Below are 24,183 nucleotides of genomic sequence, written 5' to 3' on the forward strand. Positions count from 1 at the left end.
TTTGGTCGTCCTGAAATTACCACTTATGTGTTTATCTTCCTTGCAAGATTACAAACTTCTCAAGGCGAGGACTGTATCATGTCCAATTAAAAAAAAAAGCAGTTAACACAGAACCCGGCACAGAGTAGTTCTACATAAATCTTTTCTTTTTTTAAAAAACAAACTACTTAACAGTATCATGCATATCCCTAGGTATGCAATATACTTGTTCTTGAACTGAAATTCACCTCCTTGTTGTCTTCTTTTTGCTTTAACAGCCTTGACATTATTATTGACATCATAATTAAACACAGAAGGACTATTAGAGTCTTGGTTAGATGGGATCGGGATGTGAGACTCTGAAAATACTATTAATGTTATGTAGATAATGCTATTATAATGCATACTATTGTATAGATAATAACGTAAAGTTACATATCAGTTGCTGAGTTCTTACTCTGTGCCAGTCACTGCATTTGGGTGTGTTAGCTACCTTACTTCCTTTAATTAATCTGTGGAAACATTGATCATCAACAGGCATGTTTCTTACTAAATACATGCATTATGTGTACCTTCTGTGACAGCATTGAAGATGGACAAGAGTTAGGGCCTAATTGCAAGGCAAGTCACAGTATATGGAGGAATGTTGGACATTCATTTATTCTGTAACTTTGGAGTACCTAGCATGTGCCTGGACATGTTCTAGAACGATGGTTATCTAACAGTGACCAAAACAGGCAAAATCCCCTGACCTCATGGAGTTTATACTCTAGTGAAGGAGTAAACTTATAAATAAGCTAATTATGCAAAACATTAAATATCTTAGATATTGATAAGTACTAAGGATAAAACAAAACAAAGAAAAGGGGTGAAAATGTCAAGATATGTGGTGTGATGAGAAGTCACTGAAAAGTTGATCAGATGGCTAGGGAAGATTTTGCTGGAAATGACATTTAGGTAAAGATGTGAAGAAGGACAATACAGCTTATGGCAAAGATGACAAAACAAGGTAAGCACAGTCTATTCCTCCCCTGAGTGTCTTGGTAGAGATTGGTGTTAATTACCCACACTGTAGTTTTGGGATGTGCCCAGGTGGAATTTTAGAATTTCCCCCACCATATCAATAGAGAGATACTACCAGATGAGAAGACTTAACCCCAAAAGGGAAACTTTTTTTTTTACCATGCCTAGTTTTGTAATAGACCTTTCAGGAAATTTCACAGCATAACAATATATCTTATAGTAACAGAGTTTGATTCAAAAACTACCCCCAAAATATGTAAATAATTCTTTATATTGTTTGAACCTCACCTTCCACCACTATCCATCACGCATTTTCCCAAAGGGCAGGTGCATGGGAAGTTGTCATGCTGCATCCCAAGGTTATGCCCCAACTGGTGTGCCATTCCATTTGCAACTATATTTATGTCAGGTAAAAGATCCTGAAGCAAAAAAATGTGCATTAGAAATTTCCAAAATGTAGTACACAATGCTTTAAACTAGTGGTTAAAAGACCTGGCTTCTATCACCTAGTTAACTAATATCTATTTGAGAAATCATGAACTTAGTTATTTCTTTCCCTCGAATCTCAGTTTCTTTAATTCTATAAAAAGGTTGGGAAAATTACTTTTAAAGTATCTCTAGCTCTATCATTTTGAAATCTTTTTTTGTGACATAGTAAAAGTCATTGCTGGATTTACATAAACTCATTCTCACAAATAGCTAAAACTGTTAACTATTAACTATGGGTTGTGTCTCTCTAAAATTCATATGTTGAAGCCCTAACCCCAAGGCGATGATATTATAAGACAATGCCTCTGGGAGGTGATTAGATCATGGGGATAGAACCCTCATGAATGAGCTGCGCTTATAAGAGAAGCTCGAATGAGATCCCTTAATCCATCTACCATGTGAGGACACAGCAATAAGGCTCCAACCATGAATTAGAACGTGAGCCTTCATCAGACACTGAATCTATGGACCTTGATCTCAGACTTTTCAACCTCCAGAATTGTGAAAAATACATTACTATCATTTATTAGTCACCTAATTTGTAGTATTTTGTAAAATAGCCTGAATGTACTTGGAAAATGTATAAGTATATAAGTACTTATATAAGTAAATCCTATATAATATAACAGATATTATTATCTTCTCAGAATTGGGTAGTCAAAAGGGATAAAAGTAAAAGTAAGTGAAGATCAGGAATAAAAATAAAATTAAACAAGGTTCTTGTTTTCAATGTATAGTTTCACATTACACAGCAATACTATACAACCTTGAAGAGGAAGTTTCTGTTATGAGTAAAACCTATATAAAATCCATAGCAGACCTGGTTGCTAACTTAGTCTATAGTCCTATTTCATGTTTTAATTTCTATATTAATAAAAAGATTAGTTTTCAAAGAGGAGCGCAGTATCCTTCTATTGTGAAGTTAATAAAATACCCCTAATTTGGTTATTTCATTTCACTCATGTGAAGCTTGAAATGTGTCCTAGACAGGTTATAATATCATAGTTGAAGTAATAACAGCCTATATCAGATTAGATTGACTCTCTTATCCAAAATTCTGTTGCAGAAATACCATATGCAAAGCTATAAGCATAAAAATAACTATAAAATAAGTTACATAGTCATTTAAATAAGTACTAACTCTTAAATTTGAGGTCTTAACAAGATGGGACTGAGCATCACAACATCCAGGCAGAGACAAAAAGGAATACAAATCTCTCAGGCAGGGTTATTTAGTGTTTACTAGAAGCTTAGAGATGTGGAAAAAATTAAATAAACAAGGAGATTCAACAGTTTATAGGTCTTATGCTTTCTACAAATGAATTGCAAGGTTGTCTTGATATGAGATATTAATTGGTCATGCATTTTATTATCAGCATAAGAACAATTATCCTCACTTGCTAAATCAGTCATCAAGTTTTATGTGCATTACTCGTCCTTATAAATAGGTATACTTCACATGCAAAAGAACTTTCCCAATCATGGCATGTTGATCTGTATATTATATCCTTTAAAACTCTGAACAACTCTGATTTACCTTAATTATTTATCTATAATTTTTATAAGACATTTATTTTCTCATTTAATAGTAGCACACTTCATCCCATATCTTGGTGGGAATATATGACAAAATACACATATGATGTCTTTCAACAGGACACAGAATACTACAGAAATTTAATTCACACTTTTTGATTAAGTAATATAGCATAAATAAAACAGCCTACCTTAATGACACTGGAAGAATAGTAGGGCAAGCACATACCCGCTGGATAAGACATTCCTTGCGAATGTGCATACAGCCACTTTCCACTATAAAATAGATACAAATAAACTTTTTTTAAAAAGACAGGATTTTGCTTTGTCACCCAGACTGGAGTGCAGTGGCATAATGACAGCTTATCACAGCCTCGAGCTCCTGGGCTCAAAGGATCCTCCTGCTGCAGCCTCCCGAGTACCTGGAACTATGGGAATACACCACTTCGCCCAGCTAATTTATCTCTCTTTTGTAGATACAGGATGTTGCTTTGTTGCTCTGGCTGGTCGCAAACTCCTGTGCTCAAGCAATCCTCCTACCTCGGTCTTCCAAAGTACTGAGATTACAGGCATGGGTCATCATGCCCAGCCAAAAATTATACTCTTAACTTAGAGTGAGGCATTGAATTAACATAAACATCAAATTGTAGTGAACCACCACAATGCCAGTGCCTTTGCACATGAAAGTGCTCTCTTATTTTTGGAGTTCTAGAATTCAGGCTGACCTTAGTTAATATTGATTTCATCTTTAACCTGTGATATACTAAAGGCATTAAAAAAGTGAATGCTATTTAAATTGAAATAGCAGAAGCTGGGTTTGGTGGCTCAGCCTGTAATCCCAGCACTTTGGGAGGCTGAGGTGAGTGAACTGCCTGAGCCTGCGGGTTCGAGATCAGCCTGGGCAACTTAACGAGACCTCCTCTCTACAGTACATAAAAACATTAGCTGGGCATGCCAGTGTGGACCTGTAGTTCCCAGTGCTTGGAAGGCTGAGGTGGAAGGATCTCCTGAGCCCAGCAGGTTGACACTGGGGTGGCCATGAGTGCGCCACTGCACTCCAACCTGGACAATGGAGTGAGGCTCCAACTCATAAAAAATAAAAAAAATTAAAAAAATAAAAGAAATAGCAGAAAGATATACTCAAAGAAAATAAATGTCAGAATCCTATTTTGCTTGAGTTTTGTCTATCCTACACTCAGGTCTGGATAAAAGCACTTACAATAAATAAATTAATAATAAATTCATAAACTATTTTGAAGGAAAAAAGTAACATGATGAATGGACTTAACACCTCGATCAATGAACTATAGTTCAATTTTTTAAAAACATTTAATCAGCCATAGAAACTCAGATTATTTGACGGCTACAGTGAAACATTTAAAAGAGATGACTGCTCTTGGATTACCTAAAAAGACACAGGTAGATGTGTATATTATAAGGATCCAAATCTGGTTTGATTTCAAGAGCAATCAGAGTTGGGCCACTTTAAGAAGAGCCATTGGGGCTGGAGGATCACACCTGGAATGTGATAGGACTCAAAGACAGGAAGGATGGTGAGACTAGATGGTCCCTTTCGGTCTTTTAAGTTTTTGATTGAGAAAATATGCTCTATGACTGTCTTTATTGTTGAAATCTTTGTGTCTCTACATCTTAAGCATCAGTGTTGGCTATGCATCTTGGAGGGACATGGAATTCTGGTTCTTTTTCAACTCTGGACATCCTGGGAGATTACCACATATGGCGGTGAAGCACCAGGGGGAGTATAATCTAGAGTCTAGTAAGATTCTTATGGTCATTTGAAACCAAAAGTAATACCGTGATAATGCCACATATACTTTCTTGCCACTTTGAAACCTAAATGAGTATAGCAGGGAAGAAACATAAGAAACCCAACACATAAGTCCTAAATATAATATCCAGTTGAATATTTAGCAGCATTTCACTCTATCTCCTTATTTGCAGACATCTTATTGATACGAAAAACCACTGGTCAGAATAGGAGACATTCTATGGAAGTAAAAGGTAGTCTACTTACATTCATTTAAACATTTTGGTCTTATTTCCTAAGCATTTAAAATACATGTACATATGCATAATGGAATATTATGCAGCCATAAAGAGGGACAAACATATGGACTTCACAGCAACTTGGATGGATTTAGAGTCCATCATACTCAGCGATCTATCACAGAAACAAATAACAGAGCTCCATATGTTCTCACTCATAAGCAGACCTTGAACAATTATCATAATACTATTAGAAAGTGATTGGCAGTAGTGGGAAACTGCCAGGGGAAGGAAGGGAGGGATTGGCAGTTGAGAGAAACTGCTGGTGAGAGAGGGGCACACCTCATTAACAAGGGTACCTGTGTAATGAACATTTGTATACCTAACCCTGAATTGTACACCATATCTTAAAAAAAAATGTACAAGGATGAGGCAAAGTGATTATCCCTGTCCAGTATGAAGTCTATGGTGATACTTTACTATCATAATTTTGGGACATTCTAGTGCATGAATATGTAAACTCAAACCAGGCACAACTATACCCTTGGAGATATATGCTATGAGCCATCCCAGAAAGAAAAATCAGGAATGATGCTGCTTTGGATATCTGGTTCACTCTCATCAGTCTGCCAAAGAACTGGAACTGACCTCTGACTACAGACTTTATGTTTGAGTCCAAATGAAAAGTTAATGTCTAGATAACAATAGAAAGAATATTAGCATGTCATGTTTGCAGACTGTTGGAGAAATACTGAAATACTAATATTACAGGCAATAAGGTAAATAAAGTGGGCACCACTCTAATATAGCAGCTTTGAGGGATCAGAAAAGATATCATTGCTCCAAAGTAATTTTTCTACAATTTAGCATTCCTTAGGATAACAGGACTATGCTAAATATAAGGTTGCATTATGTTCAGTTCCATAATTGTTTATCATCTTCCACTGGGTTAAATACTGTGCTATAGATATTTTGAATAATAAAAATGATTTTTTTAAAAAGGCCTCCCTTTTAAGAGAATCAATGATGGAGTAGTCTAGACTAATTCAAACTTTTGCTGAGGAATATTAAAGCTGTGACAGATTTAATTTATCAGATTAGTTGTCTGTCCATTTATATAGTAGAGAAGATAGTCTTGAAGGGCGGGTCACTGGATAGGCACACTGTAATGAGAGGAAATGCCCAGAGAGTCCAAAAAGAGAGAGAGTGGGGTGCTTTCCCAGAAAGGCAAGTCTGGGTAGAATATTGGAGTGGCATGTATTGGAGGGTGAGGGGAGTTAGACTGGATACTGACAAGTAATGCAAAATAATTCTAAAAGTGCTTACGTAAATGGCATTTTCAACTTTACCAAGGAATATGAAAAAGATAATCAGATTTTTCCTTTCTAGTGTTAATCAATATTAGAAAAAAATTATTAAATAGTCTTGTTAATTTTCTGTATAGCTTGAAAGAACATTTTGTTCTTGTGTATTACCCCAAATTCAAATGTTTTTAAAAGTTTTTGTTGTTGTTCATTTGTTCAGTTTTCTTTTGTAATAATACACCTAAGGTGTGCAGGAACATAGAGTATTCACATACCTGAGTAAAATAGCATGATCAAAGTTCTTCCTCATTTTAAGGATCATTTCTTGCCAAGCTGCAAAACGCAATAAGGTGGTTTCTATATTTGAATGCTGTTCTATTTTATCTCCATTTGTCCATATTTCAAGGCCAACCAATGTCACCTGGATGTTCAAGGTTTTATAAATCTGTTCAAAGGAAAAAATAATTTTTCACAAATTCAAGTTGCTAGAAAAATCCTTCATCATTACTGTATTCCTTTACATTTACAAAAAACCCCAATGATTTTAATTTGTGAAAGACAGAAAAAAATAGTGCAGGCCTCACTTTACAAAGAGATGTATTAAAATTGCACGCAGGATGTATTACTCAGAGTATTGGGTGAATTTCCCTGAAACTTAATAAAAAAGGTCTACCCTTTTAACTACCATACACCTTATAGGCACTGGTCTTGGAATATGTCTAGAAGAAATAATTTATCGAAGTTCTGAGCTTATAACTGGCCTGAAAGTGTGAATTTACTAACAGTGGCAGGCAGTGGAGTGAATACTCTTTATTCACCTTCATGATTTAGGCCAAGAGCTGATTCTGTGGCGGGTTAGATAGTTAGTATTGCTATTCAAAAATTTAGCTAGGCTTCCACGCTTGATCTCCATGTATGATTTGTAGAATTACCTCTTTTTGTGTCTGAGAAACCTTATTGGGGATTGCTCAAGGCAGGCAGAAACAATTGCAGCCCATAAGCCTTCTTACCCCTATTCCCACCTGTTTTGTAAATACCTTGTTGAGAAAAACTTTTATGCCAGGACAAGAGAAAACAGAATTCAGGCAACTATGATGACAATTTTGAGAGTAGGGACTATGTATTATATCGACTTTTTATTCTATAACAGTCAGCCCAGATAGACTGGAAGAAAGAATGAATGATAAACTATGCATACTGAATTTAGAACAGAAATCGAAAAATCATCCATACAACTAGTTCTTAAGAAGTTTAATACTCATATCATTCCTATAATAATAACCTTGTGTTAAGTTTCTACTTCTCTTAACCTGTTGAATAATATACCAAATTTCATGTGTCAATATAATAGCCAAAAAAGGTAATTTCATAGACATGAGAGCCAGGTTCCTTTTAAACTCTCATGGAGTGAGTCATCAAGTCAAACCATGAGCTCAAATCCACACTGGAGTCTGTGATTCTCATTCTTCTTGTCTTGATCTTAATGTGGAATAGACCTTAGGAGTTGGGTCCTGCAGAGCAAGAATTTTAAAATCTGGATTTTGAGGAACTTCTCTATTCACGAGTGGGCTTTATATTCATAAAACTATATGCAAGTGCAAATTAAAATATTATTTGTCACCCTCTGAATGCATTTTCTTCTAGTGAGAATATATCCTATAAAATAAAAACCATATTTTGTCTGCTAAATGCTTGGGTAGCTTTGGATATACGTATCTGGAAACTTGTGGAGAGTTGAATTTCTCTTTAAGTGGAGAAAGAACTTTGAAATTTCTGAGTTAAAGGAAGGCAAAACCATAATAAAAGTCCAAATGAGAAAGAATCCAGTGAATAACGTGTAGAGGCTTTGTGAAAGGTTAGGAGTCAGTAAGAAGTGACACATGGAGGGCTCACAGATTTCTAGACTATGTTACTTTAAATTTTTCATATATAGTGTATTACAAATAGCCAAAATACTACAAACAGATCAAATATCCCTCAATTGCTGAACAATTACTGACCCAAGAGGAGCCATTCCTTACAGCTTCTTCCTATGGAGGACTCTCTTTATCCTAATAATGGAGCTGGGATATCTTAGAAGGTGTCAGTAGAGAAAGCTGTTACAATTCACAATTTTTTTTAGAGTTATAGTTCATTCTAATTTAGACAAATTAATCATTTAAATGTATTTTGCTGAATGATACCAATTTCTGTGCCAAACCATAGGAAATAAAATATAACTTGAGTGCTTTTTGTTATGTAAGATTATGGAGTAGTGATTTTAAGAAATGAGATTTGGTTGGTAGTGATCGGTTTTCAAATTATTTGTGCGCTGCTTAAATTTTGTGACTAGATCAATGTTTGAAAGTTACCTCAATATTAAATGTCATGAACTAAAATGAAAAAGAACTCAGAGCTATGGTTTGCTGCTATTACTTTTTCAATGGATTTTTGCTAATTAGTCTGCTTGTTGAATTTTTGTGTTTTGTGCCTTAAAATCAGGGTGACTCCAATAAAGATACAGCAAAGATCCATCCTAAAAGATTCTTTGCATTTGCAATTTCAGCTTGATTAAAAAACTATGTAAAACCTTACCATGTTGACAAAATTGACCATTCCCCAAATTCGGTTCCTTAGTTTATCGTGAGGATGACTATTCCTACGGTGCTGGAAATACAAATATCATATCAACATTCATTAATAATAGCTCAAACAAAAGACTTTATTATGAGATATTACAAAGAAAAAATCATTTACATAATAAAGAGAGACGATTCCTTCCAGTCAGCTAAAAAACTGCTTATCTTACACAGAAATAAACTTCTGTCATAAAATAACTACGTACAGTAGTAGATAAAGACATGCTTTAGCTTATACAACTTTAAAGTTTTTCTTTATGATGCTGTCCTTTTTTCACATTACATTATTTTACGTTGTATTAATTTATTAAATGGTTGGTTAGTGTTTTTTAGAATCCATTTTTATCATATCGATTAAATAACACCTGCAGCAACTTCATCAGCCCTTCTGTGTCCATGATGGTCACGAATTAAGGACGATGTAATGACAAAAGTACCCTGGAGCCAGAGATGTGTTCAAGATGGTTGGGAAACTGTCTATCCCTTCTCTTCAGGAACAAGCTAAGAGAGAAGCCAAAGCTGACTTTCCTGATTGAGTCTATTCTGACTTTTGCTCTCTCCTTACAACAAATTACCATTTGCACTTAACAACAACAGAAGACGTTGTGTAGAAATAAATGCAAATAGTCAAACTTCTTTTATAATAAAAAATAAACATAACTTTCCTGAGTCATGCAAGTATCCACTAGTTTCCATTCTATTGTTTTCCCTTTGTCTTGAATATCAAAATACTTCTGGGATATATAGCGCTAGAATCCCCTCAATTTTCATCTCTCACCTACTCAACCGACTCTGCTCTGATTTTTATTGTCACTATTCCTTTGAAATTATTTTTGATAGCCCATAAATGTTCTCTTAATTTCAAATGTGTTGAACACATTTTTCTTTCTGGCCACCCTGTCCACATTTAATACTGACCATTTTCTCTGTTGAGAAATTTTTTCTTATCTTGGTTTTTATTACACTACACACTTCTAGTGCATTATTATGGGTTCTGCTCATCCAGTTAAATACAGGATGGTAAATATATTTCATACTAGGGTTTCCATTGATTCATTGATAGAGATTGCCTAAAATTCACTGTTGAGAAAGATTTGAAGGCTATCTTCGGGATCACAGGGATAAGGCACTTTATCAACCATGATTTTTCAAAGGGGAGAAGAGAGGATGGGTAGGTATGAGCTTTGCATTGTTTTTCTCAAATTTTTATTAAATAGCTGGTGTCTCCAAAAATTCATACATTTGTGTTCTGCTCTTCCTTTTCAAGTTGCTAGCTCTGGGGGCACCATCCATATCCTTACTCCACTTCCCAGCTGAAAATGCCTTACATTGCCTTTAAGATATACAAACTCTTCAACATCATTTCCAAAGACTGCCTTGGTTTGTCCTATCCTATTTGTCTGGAATGAACCTAGCATATTGGATGCTCATTATTTGTCAAATGAAAATGGATGATTCACCATATGAACTTCTTTAAATAAAGAAACAAATATTTAAAGACACTACAAATTTAGCATATAAAGAGCTGTGCATGTAAAGCTCAATTTATTGCACCTAAAATCACACTGAGAAAATCTTTTCCTAGTATCTGGAGCAAAATATTCAATTCGATATACTGTTCTTAGTCTTTACTAATAAATATATTATTATTTAAAACAAAGCTTTTGTTAGCTTCTTTTTAAAAGTTAACATGTTCTCATCAACCTGCTAATGTAAACTTATCCCTTGATCTAGTGCTTAAAATTTAATTCATTAAAATAATTTTTTAATAGGTTATTGTTTCTCCATTTATTTATTTATTTATTTATGAGTTGGAGTCTTACTCCATTGCCCAGGCTGGAGTGCAGTGGCATGCTCACAGCTACCCCAGCCGTCAGCCTGATGGGCTCAGGCGATCCTTCTGCCTCAGCCTTCCAAGTAGCTGGAACTACAGGCACACGTTACAAGGCCCAACTATTTATTTATTCATTCATTTATTTATTTATTTATTGTAGAGATAAGATCTTGACAAGTTGCCAAAGCTGTTCTTGAACCCATGGGCTCAGGCAATCCCTTCATTCCAGCCTCCCAAAGTTCTGAGATTACAGGCTTGAGCCACTGCACCCAGTCTTTCCAATTTTTTAATGTGTAAAAATGTTGTATCTTTCTTTTCAAATAAAATATCTTACTTCTTTTTTCTTATTACATTGGCTAAGAATTTTAGAAAAAGGTTGCAAAAATCAGTTGGCAGCAATGCTTCTTATTCACTATTTTGGAGGAAAAACACCAACATTTTATTATAAACTTAATGTATGGGATAAGAATGGGATCAGAATTTGGTAAAAATCCTTTATTTTCTTCTATTTCTTATTTGCTAAAAAAGTTTTATCATAAATGAGTGTGGAATTATATATATGGGGATACCAAAAAATGTATGAACATTTTAGGAGATGTAATCTATATATTACTCTTCAAAGTTGAATTAAATTATGGTAGCAATGTATAGTATGATGTTTGCTCAACCATGCTTCTGCCATTTTCTTTGTAAGAATATTTGAGATATTTGCATTTTAAAAAATCTATTACTGGTAAAGCAAAGTAATATTCACATTACTAGAGTAAAACTTCATTGTCATGTAAACTTTTGGGGGGATACGCAGTGGATTGACTCTAAATATTTTTAGGACATTTGGAGTTGTGTTTATAAGTGAAATTGCTTATAATTTAATTTTTTCATAATGCTGTTATCTGGGTTTATTATAGGTATTGTTATAGATTGTTATAGTAATGACTCTCAAGGAATCATCCCTCTAAATTTCATTCAGCATTAATTCTAGGCTTGGCCATATGACTCATTTTGACTGAGACATTGTGTGTGTTTTTTTTTAACTTTTAATTTTTTATTTTAAAGATGTGGTGTACTATTCAGGGTTAGGTATACAAATATTCATTATGCAGCTGCCCTTGTTGATGAGGTGTGCCACCTCCCCCATCCCCGGGCAGTGGCACATACACGGCCATCTCGGTGTCGACTTACTAGGCTCCAGCGATCCTTCTTCCTCAGCCTTCCAAGTAGCCAGAACTACAGGTGTGTGCTACCATGCCCAGTTAATTTTTGATCTATTGTAGAGACAAGGTCTCGCCAAGTTGCTGGGGCTGGTCTCAAAACCACGGCTCAGGCAATTCACTCACCTTGGCCTCCCAAAGTGCTGGGATTATAGGCTGAACCACCAAAACCAGCCTTCGTATATTTTTTTATTTATATGTAACTCCAATTGCATTTATTGTTATGTTTTGCTTTCTAACTTTACTTCTACATCAAGTTTTTCTAAATACATATTGTCAGAAGTTTATCTGCTTCATTTAGCTTTTCAAAGAACTAATACTTGGGTCTGTCATGCTATTCAGTTGTTTTGTTTTGTCTTTTGCTTGGTTGCTTTAATGTGGCTCATTGCTAAAATTGTTCTCTTCCTTCTGCCTTCTTTGGATTTATACTCTTTTGTTCTGTAATTTCTCCAGTTGGATTCTTAATTAATTTATTTTCTTCTAAATAGGAATACTTAAGTCTACAAATGTTCTAAATACAGCTGTGCCATCTGTATCTAATAAATTTTATCTTTGCAAATCTTTTCTTTTTGCTCAGCTGTATTTTATTTATTTAGCCGATTAATGTTTGGAAATACATTTTACTTTTAATTTCCAAACCAAGTATCTTAGTGGTTTATTTTTTAACATTTTTTGCTATAATTCCTATGTGGTTGTAGAAAAAAACATAATTTTTATGGTATCTCCTTGTTACTTCTATTTATTTCCTTTTGTGGTCAAATATCCATTTAATTCTTGCAAATGTTTTATTGGACTTGAAAAGAATATATATTTCTGAATGCAGGTTAGTTTGCCAATTGATTATATCAAACATATTTATGTGGTTCAAATTTGTTTTTGCTGAAGTTTTTCCTGATTGACCTAAAATTTTCTGACAGAGGAAAGTCAAAATAAATTCTACTTTCTCTTGTAACCCTGTTTTTTTGGTTGTTTGTCTTTTTATACTATGTTGTTAGGTGTATACATATTTTGTTTCTTTCTGGTTATGAGTTTCTCTTTTTTAAGTAATTCCCCAATTTATCTCAAATAATTTTAAAATCATAAATTCTTTTTATATGATATTGAAATTATTTTTACAGCTTTGAAAAAAGAATTAATTTGTTATCCCATTTCTTAATGAGATTTTTTATGTCTCTGAGAGTGTAGGTATATTTCTTGTAAATGTCATAGTGCCTAATTTTGTTTTATACTCATTTTGAGATTAACTTCTAACAGGTAGATATACTTGTTATATTTACTCTGATTTCTGATCTATTTGGAAAGACTTTTACATAATACTTTCTGGTTTTGTATTTACTATTGTGTGTATATTTACAGTCATGCCTCGCTTAATGGTGGGTGTCCTTTCTGAGAAATGCAGTTAGGTGATTTCATCACTGTGTGAACGTCATAGAGTGTGCTTACACAAACCTATATGTTACAACATACTACACTAAGCTGACCATACTAAGCTACATAGTATGGCTTATTGCTTCTAGGCTTTGAACCTGTACTGAAAACCGTAGGTAATTGTAACTGAATGGTAAGTATTGGTGTGTCTAAAGACACAGTCACAAAATACGGTATAAAAGACAAAGAATGGTACACTTATCTAGGGCACTTCTCTAGATATGGAGCTTACAGGACTGGAAATTGCCCTGGGTGAGCCAGTGAGTAAGTGGTGAGTGAATGTGAAGGCCTAAGACATGATGGTACCTAACTGTAGACTTTATAAGCACTGTAAACCTAGGCTTCACAACATTTATAAAAATATATTTCTTTACATCAATAATAAATTAACCTTAGCTTACTAGAACTCCGACTTGGCAATTATGGAAAGGACTCATTTCCAAATTTCAGCCTTCTGCTCCTCAAGAGTTTTAATTCTTCACATCCTTATATCTGTATTATATATATTGTGGTAGCCAATCTTTGAATTTTACTTACTGTTCTGACATACATTTTCTTCTTCATTTTTAGTATTTAGAGGCTTTCAATGTTTTCTTTTGAGCTCAACTATAGATTGCTAACATGTTTTCAATTTTTGTGTGTTTTGCTCAGCATTTCTATAGGTTCAAAAGGGAGAAGGAAATTCGATTTTGGATGAGTCTCTTGGGAAGCTAAAGACAGAACTTTGAGCCCAGAATGAAACCCTGATTAGAATATTTTTTTCTCTATGTTAAAATCATAATTACCCATTTATAAGGATGAATAAAGAGAAAAGATTTATCTGAAAACTTACCACATTATCATCTGCAACAATGAACAGTTCAACATACTTTTCTTCGTGGATGCTCTGTAAATTTATGGAAAATTCAGTGAGGTTTGACTTTGTTTAGTCTTTCAGGCCAAATAAGAGTTATAAATAATCATGAATCTAGATTTTAACATTTAGGATTTGTTTCTTTGTTTGCAAACTGAATGCTTCATAAGTAAGCTCATGTAAAAAGCATCCATCTATAACTGAGAACTAAATTATAAGACAGGTTACTAGGACTGGCTTTATTCCTTCTGCTTCTCTCCGTGCCTCTCATTTGCAGTAGTTTCAATTCTGAGGAAATATTTATTACACGTTGCTAATTATAGGTCTTTTGTTCTGTGCTCCATGTGTCTTTTTTGTTTTAGATTTAGATACAAGTACATGTTTGTTACATGGGTATCTTACATATTGGTGAGGATTGGGTTACTGGTGTTCCCATTTCCCAAATAGTGAACATTGTACCCAATAAATAGCTTTTAAACACTCAGTCCTCTTGTTATAAAATCCCAGTACCTGGCAGTTGTTCTAAGTTTTCAACTTTCAGTGTGTATGCACTGATCTACATATGTGTTCTTTAAGGACAAATCAGAGGCATATTGTTCAAAGATTTCACTAAGTAATTCTTCTGTAGACTCAGTAATCATTTATTTGTTGATTTATTTAACCAAGAAACATCTATTAGGCATCTAGTATGTTTCAGATGCTGTATGAACTATGGACATTCAAAGACAAGAAACAATCATGTAACTTAACATCTAGTGGACATTTAAGGGGCTCTAGATTAGTTGTATAGAAAAGTCTAAAACTTAAGAGGACTGTGTTCATGCAAATATCTCATTAAAAATTGAATACTTATTTTATCCCTAATAGTCCTCAACCTTTAAAACATTTGGCTTGATGAAAGGGGGAGAGCATGACTGGTCATCAACTCCCCCTAAAATGGTAGGAAAGATAAGGACAGACAAGATCTAGGATTAGATTTCAGGACATTGCAAATTTCATTCTTTCTATCTACTTATAACCCCAATGCTGTCAATCTTTATGTAGGGTTGTAGGTATCTGCCTTTCTTGAAATTGATGAAACAAACTGAGACTTACTTTAATGAATAGACACTTTTTACATAGGTAACAAAAACAAAAGTTTGAATTTCAAATTTTAGATGATGAAGTGCCAGACTCAGAGTGGCAAATACATTTCACTAGCTGGACTCATAATCCCTCCCTCAAGAAAATAAGAGGTGTTTCTCCTGGGGTAAAGATGATTTAATAATAAGGTACTCACTTTCATTTCGAGGTCTTCCTTTGATTTAGTATCCCCTGGGGCAGTTTTCCTGGTAAAATTAAGCTCTGCACAAGAATAATTGGCAGCATACGGCACCCTTGGGTTATATTTGAACACAAAATGGTCTCCCTCATCTGAGTATTTCATCGGTTCAATGAGATATCTTTGCTCAGATATTCTGAAGAATCCTCTGTAGAAATTGGGAAAACAAAGGGTATTCAAAATTTATAATTTCTTGATATCATTTTTGTTGACTTTGCCCTTTCAAGAAAGGAAAACTACAAAGCCAGTGCCTCATAAGCATGTAGCTGTGTGCTTTCAGATGTAAAGAAAAGTGACAACATGTGGCCTTTGAATTAATACCTTTTTCTAAGAGTTAGTTTGTCTGAATTTTCAGAGGTTTCACAGTCCAATTTCTGCTTTGGATGCAGGTAGAGTGGCAAGTCCCACTGGTAGATGCGGACCACTGGCAAGTCTAGAGTTTTTACAAATTGAATTTCTATGTCCTTCATGCATTAGTTGTAGAGAAGTGTATGAAAATAAAAGTACTACTATGAGATAGTTTTGTCATTAAAGAGGTTTTTATTCTTGAAAATATCGGGAGCTCAAGTACATTTCCCATAAATGAAAACATAAGTTCCGTGTTCTTCTGCCTTTGACTACTCCATACCAGCCTCCTTTGTACCTGAGTCCATGATCTACAGATAACTATGGCCTTTACCTTTGACTTTCAACTTACTAGAGACTGGAGCCAGCCTGATTTAGTAAAAAGCTAAACTGTAGTGAAAATTCACAGAACTAGAAGTCAAGGGATCTGGATCTGGGGCACAATTCTTCCATTAGCAAATGGAATGCTCAGGAAAAAAAAGTCTCTAATTTCAGTATCCTGATTTATAACATGAGAGGACAGCCTAGATGATTTCTGGTAATCTTCCAAATCTGAATCCTTTGCTAATATATTGCAAAACTTGTCTCGTTCAGAACCGTGCATTGGACAACTTTTTGTCAAAACATAAATCATAGACTACAGCTGATACTCACAGTTAAAAATACACAGGAGCTTTTTTCCCATTAATTTTTCTATTTGCCAGGGTTGACAAAAAATAAATAAGTGGCGTGAATGTCTTTGAAGAACTGCAGAAAAACTCATAAGGGAAAAAGAAAGATACTTTGCATTACCTAAGACCATTACACGTACTGATACTGACAGCTGAATCGTCTTCATGTATAATGAATCCTTGGTAAAAACAATGATCCTAAAATAGAAGAAAACTCTATCAATATATGTATAAATATTGTTATTATTATCAATATTAATATCTAAATATTTTCTGTTCAGAATGTATCCGTATTTCATTCTAACTAATTATATTTATACTTGTTCATGCATTTATTCATTACACTCTTTCATTTTAAAATATTTGAGCATGCTTTAGAGACCTTTTGCCTTAATGGCACGATTACTTTGTGTAAAGCAAGGTATGGATTCTTTCCTTACAAATATAATAGTCTACTGGGCGATGATACTAGTTTCAGAAATGTGACTCTTTTCCTCAGAAATATTAGTTCTTTAATCCATCCTAAATTTTTAACCAAACTAATCCTCTGGTGATAATATTACAATTTTTCCTAGTTGCCTATGGAAACAAGCTTTGTGTCTGATAATTGCTAAAATTAGGTCTTGCTCTCCAGTCAGTTCCCCTAATGCCTTTCTCTCTAGCCTCTCTGCTTCAATCAAGTTGATATCTTTATTATTACTCCCTGCTTGATGCTCTACCTGTGGTAATCCTACCAGGCAATTATTTTTTCACATCATTTCCATCTGCTCAACTCCTGCCTATGAGCAACACTTTCCATGGTCCTCCAGGGACCTCACATCTTCACAGGCTAATAACCACTCTCAGTATAAAAGAAGGTTACCTCGTTTTCTTCCTGTTCTATTTTACAGGATTGTGAAAAGACTTAGCTCTCAGAGAAGTTGGCAGTTGCTTTAAATAGAGGAAATCTATTTTTTAAAGTATACTTTTTTGTAAGAAAAAGAAATGTTGTTCTTGAATAGAAGAAGGCTGCAGAGGGCATGCTCTGGAAGGGGAATGAGGGTATAAAAATAGAACCTATATCCACTGGAATAACATCAATGATAAATGAACCATGACTTCATGTGAACAATAAAGAGGAGGTCTAAATGTTGTTGCATCAGAAAGACTGGGCAAAGGGGCGAGAATCACCTAAGGATCAATATAACGGAGATTTTAAAGTTGCTTCATACTTTAGATTGTATCCCATTTAGCTTGACCACTTTATTCTTTTTGATGACCTGCTTACTCTTCTTCTAAACTTAACACCATACTGAGTGTACAGAAGTCAGTTTGGTTAAAACAAAACAAAACAAAACAAATTACTAGTCATTGATTTACTTGTTAGACAGTAAGCAGCTCTACTTAGGGTCCACAGGGTCAAATTTTCTACTGTAGTATTACTTGGTGACAGGTATCAATTCAGAATTAATTTCTGACATAGCACTTTCTAGAGCAGCAAAAGCTAGAGTTTGGTTTTAAAATCACATTAGGAAATTATAGTTTTAGAAAAGAGACATAGGAAAGTTCCATAAGATACCATGATCTGAGGATGCCTGGTGAGCATTTCTCCATTTATGTAGTAGTATGTTTCACTGTAATTTGAGGCCAGGAACTCCCTGAAAAAGAGGACAGAGAAGTAGTGAGATTTATTCTAAAACTCTAACAGTTAAAATCAATCATGTGCTAGAGAAGCCTTTGGGTTGCTTTCAAGTCTCAACAAGGTCCTCTTCTACTCAAAACAGAACATCAAAGCCAAGCTGACTCATATGAAAGTCTTCCTACATGAATTTCATGGTTTTAGAAAGATTATGGAAAGCCAGAGAACTTCAGACAATTTTTGTAAAGCAGGATTGGAAAACGTTATCTAAGTAAAAATCTATCTGAGAGCCAAAATTAATACAGAAAAAATGTGATGCATATATTTTAATATATAAACATGAAGACTGCATATTTAGATAAAACAGTACGTATTAATTATAATAAATTCCCACTAACTCATGCCATATTTGAAGTTGAACCCAATCTCCATCCCTTAGTGCAAGACCGACCTATTGCAGTGGTACCTATAACCTATTACAATGAATAGTCTGCCTTACTGTGTTTTTAACAACTACTACTGAATAGTTTTTTTCTTTAACATGCCTTTGGACTACCCCTGGCCATTTCTTGATCTCACCCTCAAAATGAAAAATTTCATTTTTGAAGTGCTTCAAAAGCCAGTTCAAAATACACTTCCTGACTCATACAAGCAGATTTTGAGATTTCTTCCTGTATATGTATATTTCACACTTCCAGAGATCTTTATTTCACATCTACCACATTTTTATCATGTATCATAGAAGTCATCAAGCTTTTTCTGTAAAGACCAAGATAAAAAATGTTTGGCCTTTGGGAGGCTGAGGTGAGTGGATTGCCTGAGCCCGCGGGTTCGAGACCCGCCTGGGCAGCGAGACCTCATCTCTACAATAAATCAAAAAATTAGCTGGGCGTGGTAGCACGCGCCTGTAATTCCGGTTACTTGGAAGGCTGAGGCGGAAGGATCGCCAGAGCCCAGCAGTTCGAGGTTGCGGTGGCCGGGAGCGGCCACTGCACTCCAGTCTGGGCGACAGAGTGAGACTCCAACTCAAAAAAAAAAAAAAATGTTTGAGGCTATATCGGCTGTATATGGTGTCTGTTACATGTTCCTTGTTTTTTTTTTTTTTTAGTTTGTTTTTACTCCAAATATTTCAAATTTTTAAAAAATTATTATTTGGTTGGGCGTAAACATACATAAAAAACATGCTAAAGTTGGCCCATCAACAATCATTTGCTTACCGCTGAGGTATTACCATATCAGTCTTCAGTGTTACCTGTGAACTACTTTAGGGAAAGGACTTTTTTTCTAGTATCTTTTTTTGTATCTTTCTGGTTCTTAAGACAGTATTTGGAATATTAGGACTGTCCAAAAAAATAAATGCTGAACTAATGTTCAAAGTAAATTAAATACAGAGTTTCATTCCTGCTGTGACTGAATGAGCTACTATCAGAAAGACATTTGGTATATAATAATTTAGTTCTGGACAGCACACAAAAAGCAGTGACCTAAAGGACTGGGTGCTGAACAAAAACAGGCATATTCTGGAGGAACTTCAACGTATGGAATAAGGCATTGCATGAGGTGAATTTTCTTTTTTCACAGCCCTTAGCCTGAGATCAGGTTAGTCTGCCTTATCTTTATATGGCTAAACCTCTGCTAGAAAACCACAGTCATCCTTATTTGAAAAGCTGTATTAGAGTTTGAGGTAATCATAGTCACAGGAATTTTTTAAGCAGTAATCATGGAAATAATGAAAGAAATATGAGAAAATACTTGTCTCTAACAAACTCAGCCTCAAACTCAGAATTATTCCTGAGTCATGGCTTACGAGGGGTAGATTAAAAGTAGCGCTGCTAATAGAACAACTAAACCAAAATTTAAACTGCCACCTTAAAGACAATGTGTAGTCTGAGCTCAACAAAGTTAATAACCTAATAGAATGAGAGTATCTGAATGCTTCAGTAGAACATTACAGAATCCAGAGTTCCTTTTGACATAGCATTCAAATTGTAAAGTACATAATCCAAATTTACAAATAATGAAATATGAAATTTTGAACTATTGTCAAGAGAAAAGACAATCAGCCAAGAACTGCCTCAAGTTAATCCAGAAGTTTAAATTATAGATGAATATTTTAAAGCAGCTATTATAACTATACTGAACAAAATGGAAGAAAATGTTTGAAGTGCATGAAAAGATATTAAACCTCAACAAAGAAATGGAAATTATATTTTAAAATAGTGAATTGAAAATTTTCCAGCTGAGAAACGTGTTAAATATTAGTTTTACTTAATAGGCTTAAAATCGGAGTAGAATTTATAAATGAATGAGTTCATAAACTCAATGAAATATCAATAAAAATTACCTAAACTGAAAAAGAGGCAGAAGAAAAAGAGCAGAGCTTCAGAGACATGTATGTTACATCAAAAGTACTAGCATACTGATAATTGGAGTGCTAGAAAGTGGAGAAATAGTATGATAGAAAAATAATAGCTGAAAATGTACTCAATTTGGAGAAAGACATAAATTATAATTTCAAGAAGCTCAACAAACATCAAGCAAGATATATACAAAGAAAATCACATCTTTGCACATCACTGTCAGATTGCAGAATACCAAACATGAAGACAAAATCTTGAAAGCAGCAAAAAGAAAGACAACATAATGTTTACTGAGAAAGAGAAATTTAAATGACAATTTACCTCTTACTAGAGACAATGCATGCCAGAAAACAGGAGAAGCATGTCAACATCATCTTTTGTTTAAAGGTACAAAATCAATCAACACAGAATTTCATATTCAGAAAAAAAAAGCCTTCAAGAAGGAATGAAAAATAAAGATTGTCAGATAAAAGAAAATTAAGGAAAGTTTTTGTCAGCAGATCTGCACTAAAAAATTGGTAAAGGAAGCTATTTAAATTGAAGGAAATGACAACAGATGAAAAATGGAAATTCTAAGAAAAAAATAGAAACATAAGAAGTGGTAAATAACTGGGTAAACTAAAATATTACATTTTCAATTATACAAGTAAATGTTTAAAGCCAAAATTATAGCTATGCATATGGGATTAATAGTGTATATAAATGTGTAATACACACACACAGATACAGCATAAAAAATTAGTAGTTGTAAATGGCCTTATATGATTGCAAGGTTTTTTAATATGTACATCTATAAAATATAAAAAATAAAATGCATAACTGAAAATATTAACTGCTAGTAATTAATTTTAACCACATGCTATAACCTATAACAAAAGTTAAAACTAATGCAGAGAAGTATTGCTAAAAGCCAGTAGATTAGTAAAAAGCCAAGTTAAAAAATAAATTAAGTAATCTAAAAATCCAAAAGAAAGCAGGAAAAAAAAGACCAGAGGAATAAATAAGAGTACAAAGAAACAGAAATGAAATATCAAATTCAACCACATCAATCACCACAGTTAATGTATTAAACATCCTATTAAAAATCAGAGATTGCTATGATTTATTAATAATTAAGACTCAACTAATTCCCATCATAGAAGAGACATATTTGAAATGTAGAGATACAGATATATTAGACTAGAGAGGCCAGAAATAGTCATTTAATTTTGGCCAAAGTTACCAAAGCAATCCAATAACACAGCACAAGCATTGATTGACTTCCCCATCACATTAAACACACACACACACACACACACACACACACACACACACACACACACACACACGCACACATTCAAGATAATAACAGACCAAAACTAAAAGCTAAAACCGTGAAGTGGCTGGGCTCAGTGGCTGGGCTCAGTGGCTCAGCCTGTAATTCCAGAACTTTGGGAGACTGAGATGAGTGGATTGCCTGAGCCCGCGGGGTCAAGACCTGCCTGGGCAATTTGGCAAGACCTCATCTTTACAATAAATCAAAAATTAGCCGGGCGTGTTAGCGCCCGCCTGTAGTTTCAGCTATTTGGAAGACTGAGGCAGAAGGATCGCCGGAGCCCAGCAGGTAGAGGCTGCTGTGGCCAGGAGCGGCCACTGCACTCCAGTCTGGGCAACAGAGTGAGACTCCAACTCTAAATAAATAAATAAAAGTAAAACCATGAAGCATTTAGAAGAAAACATATGTCAATGTCTTTGTGACTAGTAGGTAGGCAATGTTTCTCAGCCAGGTCCTAGAAGTCAATGACCATAAAGAAAAAGTTTGTTACATTAAAATTTATTTAACACTGTACATTTTTACTCTTCAAAGGATACACAAAAATGAATGAAAAAGTTACAAACTAGAAGAAAATGTTAACAAAAACTATATTTGACAAAAGGCTGGTCTCCAAGTTATATAAAGATCTCCTTTAACTCAATAATAGCAAGAAAAATATCCCAATAAAAATTGGGTAAATATTTAAACAGACAAAAGAAGATATACAAATTGGTCATTGCACATACCAATAAGTGCATGAAATAGTTTTTAACAGGAAACTGAAAATTTAGTCAAAATGAAATATTATTGCAAGTCCACCAGCATAGCTAAAATTTTAAGTAGTGACAATTCTAAATGATGAAGCCTATGTGGAGCAACTAGTATTCTCATACATTTCTGGTAGTTATATAAAACTATACAACCACTTTAGAAAAGATTCAGGCAGATTTTTATAGCACTAAACATCTACATATTTTATGACTCAGGAATATCACTCCTTGGTGTTCACCAAAGTGAAATGAAACCATATGTGTTAAAGACTGTTCAAGAATGCTCACAGAAGCTTTCCTAATGACAAACACTGAAAATAGCCCGTGTCTATCAATAGTAGAATGAGTAGTACACTGCAGTATATTTACACAATGGAATACTACTTGGGGACCTGATGTGGTAGTTCAAGCCTATAGTCTCAGTGCTTTAGGAGGCTGAGGTGGAAGGATCACTTAAGGCCAGGAGTTCAAGACCATCCTGGGCAATAGATTCTGTCTTTACAAAAAAATTAAAAAATTAGCCAGGTATGGTGGCACACTCCTGTAGTTCTAGCTACTTGGGAAGTGGAGGAAGGAGGTTCACTTGAGCCTAGGAGTTGAAGATTGCAGTGAGCTATGGTTGTGTCACTAAACTCCAGCCTGGATGACAAAGTGAGACTTTACCTCCAAAAAAAATCTTGCATTTCTTATTGTGTTTATTTGGATTTTCTCTCTCTCTTTTTTAGTCAGTCTAGCCAGGGGTTCATCAATCTTGTTTATCTTTTCAAAGAAAAACCTATCTGGCTTGCTGATTTTTTAAATATAAATTTTAATTAAAATTTTTTGATTTTTTAATAGAAAATTTTAATTAAGACATTTTTAATAGAAGGAATACTTCTCAAAAAATAAAAAACTAAACTTGATACATTCAACAACTTGAATGAACCTCAATCACGGTATGCCATTTTAATGAAGCTTTACACAAAATAATATTTGCAGTGTGATTCTAGTTTTAAGAATTTTCAAATGGACAAAATAAATCTATGGGGAAAAAACCTTTGTGAAAGGGTTTGAGGAGTATGAAGAAATTTTCTGAGTGATAGAACTGTATTTTTTATAGGAGTTTGGGCAATGGAAGCATGTGAATTTGCCAAAATCCAATGAATGGATCAAGCAATCCCATTTCTGGGTATCTACCCAAAAGTTGTAAAATCAACAAGCCAAGGAGATGTCTATACTCCCAGGTTCACTATAGCAGTATTCATAATAGCCAAATTATGGAATCAACTAAAGCATCCAACAAATGAATAGATAAATGTGATTCATATACACAATGGAATACTGTTCAGCCTTAAAAAGAAGGAAATTCTGTCATTGGTGACAACATGGATGGAATTATATAACTTTATGCTAAGTGAAATAAGCCAGGCAAATACTGCACGATATCTAAAATAATTGAACCCATAGAAGTAGAGAGTAAAATGATGATTACCAGAGGCTGAGGTGTGGGAAAAATGTTGAGATGATGGTCAAAGGGTACCCA

The 24,183-nt window shown here is 34.4% G+C and overlaps 1 protein-coding gene across 1 annotated transcript in view; it reads right to left on the minus strand.

The window, feature by feature from the left end:
• ADAM7 (ADAM metallopeptidase domain 7) overlaps window positions 1-24,183 on the minus strand; it is a gene marked incomplete at its 3' end in the record, with an annotated part of 50,804 nt that overhangs the window by 18,651 nt on the left and 7,970 nt on the right. The window contains exons 4-11 of the mRNA XM_008056672.1: window positions 18,178-18,256; window positions 16,741-16,817; window positions 15,562-15,751; window positions 14,262-14,315; window positions 8,913-8,984; window positions 6,614-6,783; window positions 3,219-3,303; window positions 1,291-1,421 (exon numbers count right to left, since the gene is read on the minus strand). Of these exons, the coding sequence (XP_008054863.1) occupies window positions 1,291-1,421; window positions 3,219-3,303; window positions 6,614-6,783; window positions 8,913-8,984; window positions 14,262-14,315; window positions 15,562-15,751; window positions 16,741-16,817; window positions 18,178-18,256 (858 nt within the window). The remainder of the gene's footprint in view (window positions 1-1,290; window positions 1,422-3,218; window positions 3,304-6,613; window positions 6,784-8,912; window positions 8,985-14,261; window positions 14,316-15,561; window positions 15,752-16,740; window positions 16,818-18,177; window positions 18,257-24,183) is intronic.

This window comes from Carlito syrichta, unplaced genomic scaffold (assembly GCF_000164805.1).
Source record: "Carlito syrichta isolate Samal-C Ts95f unplaced genomic scaffold, Tarsius_syrichta-2.0.1 Scaffold302439, whole genome shotgun sequence".
In the NCBI taxonomy this organism is placed as follows: Eukaryota; Metazoa; Chordata; class Mammalia; order Primates; family Tarsiidae; genus Carlito; species Carlito syrichta.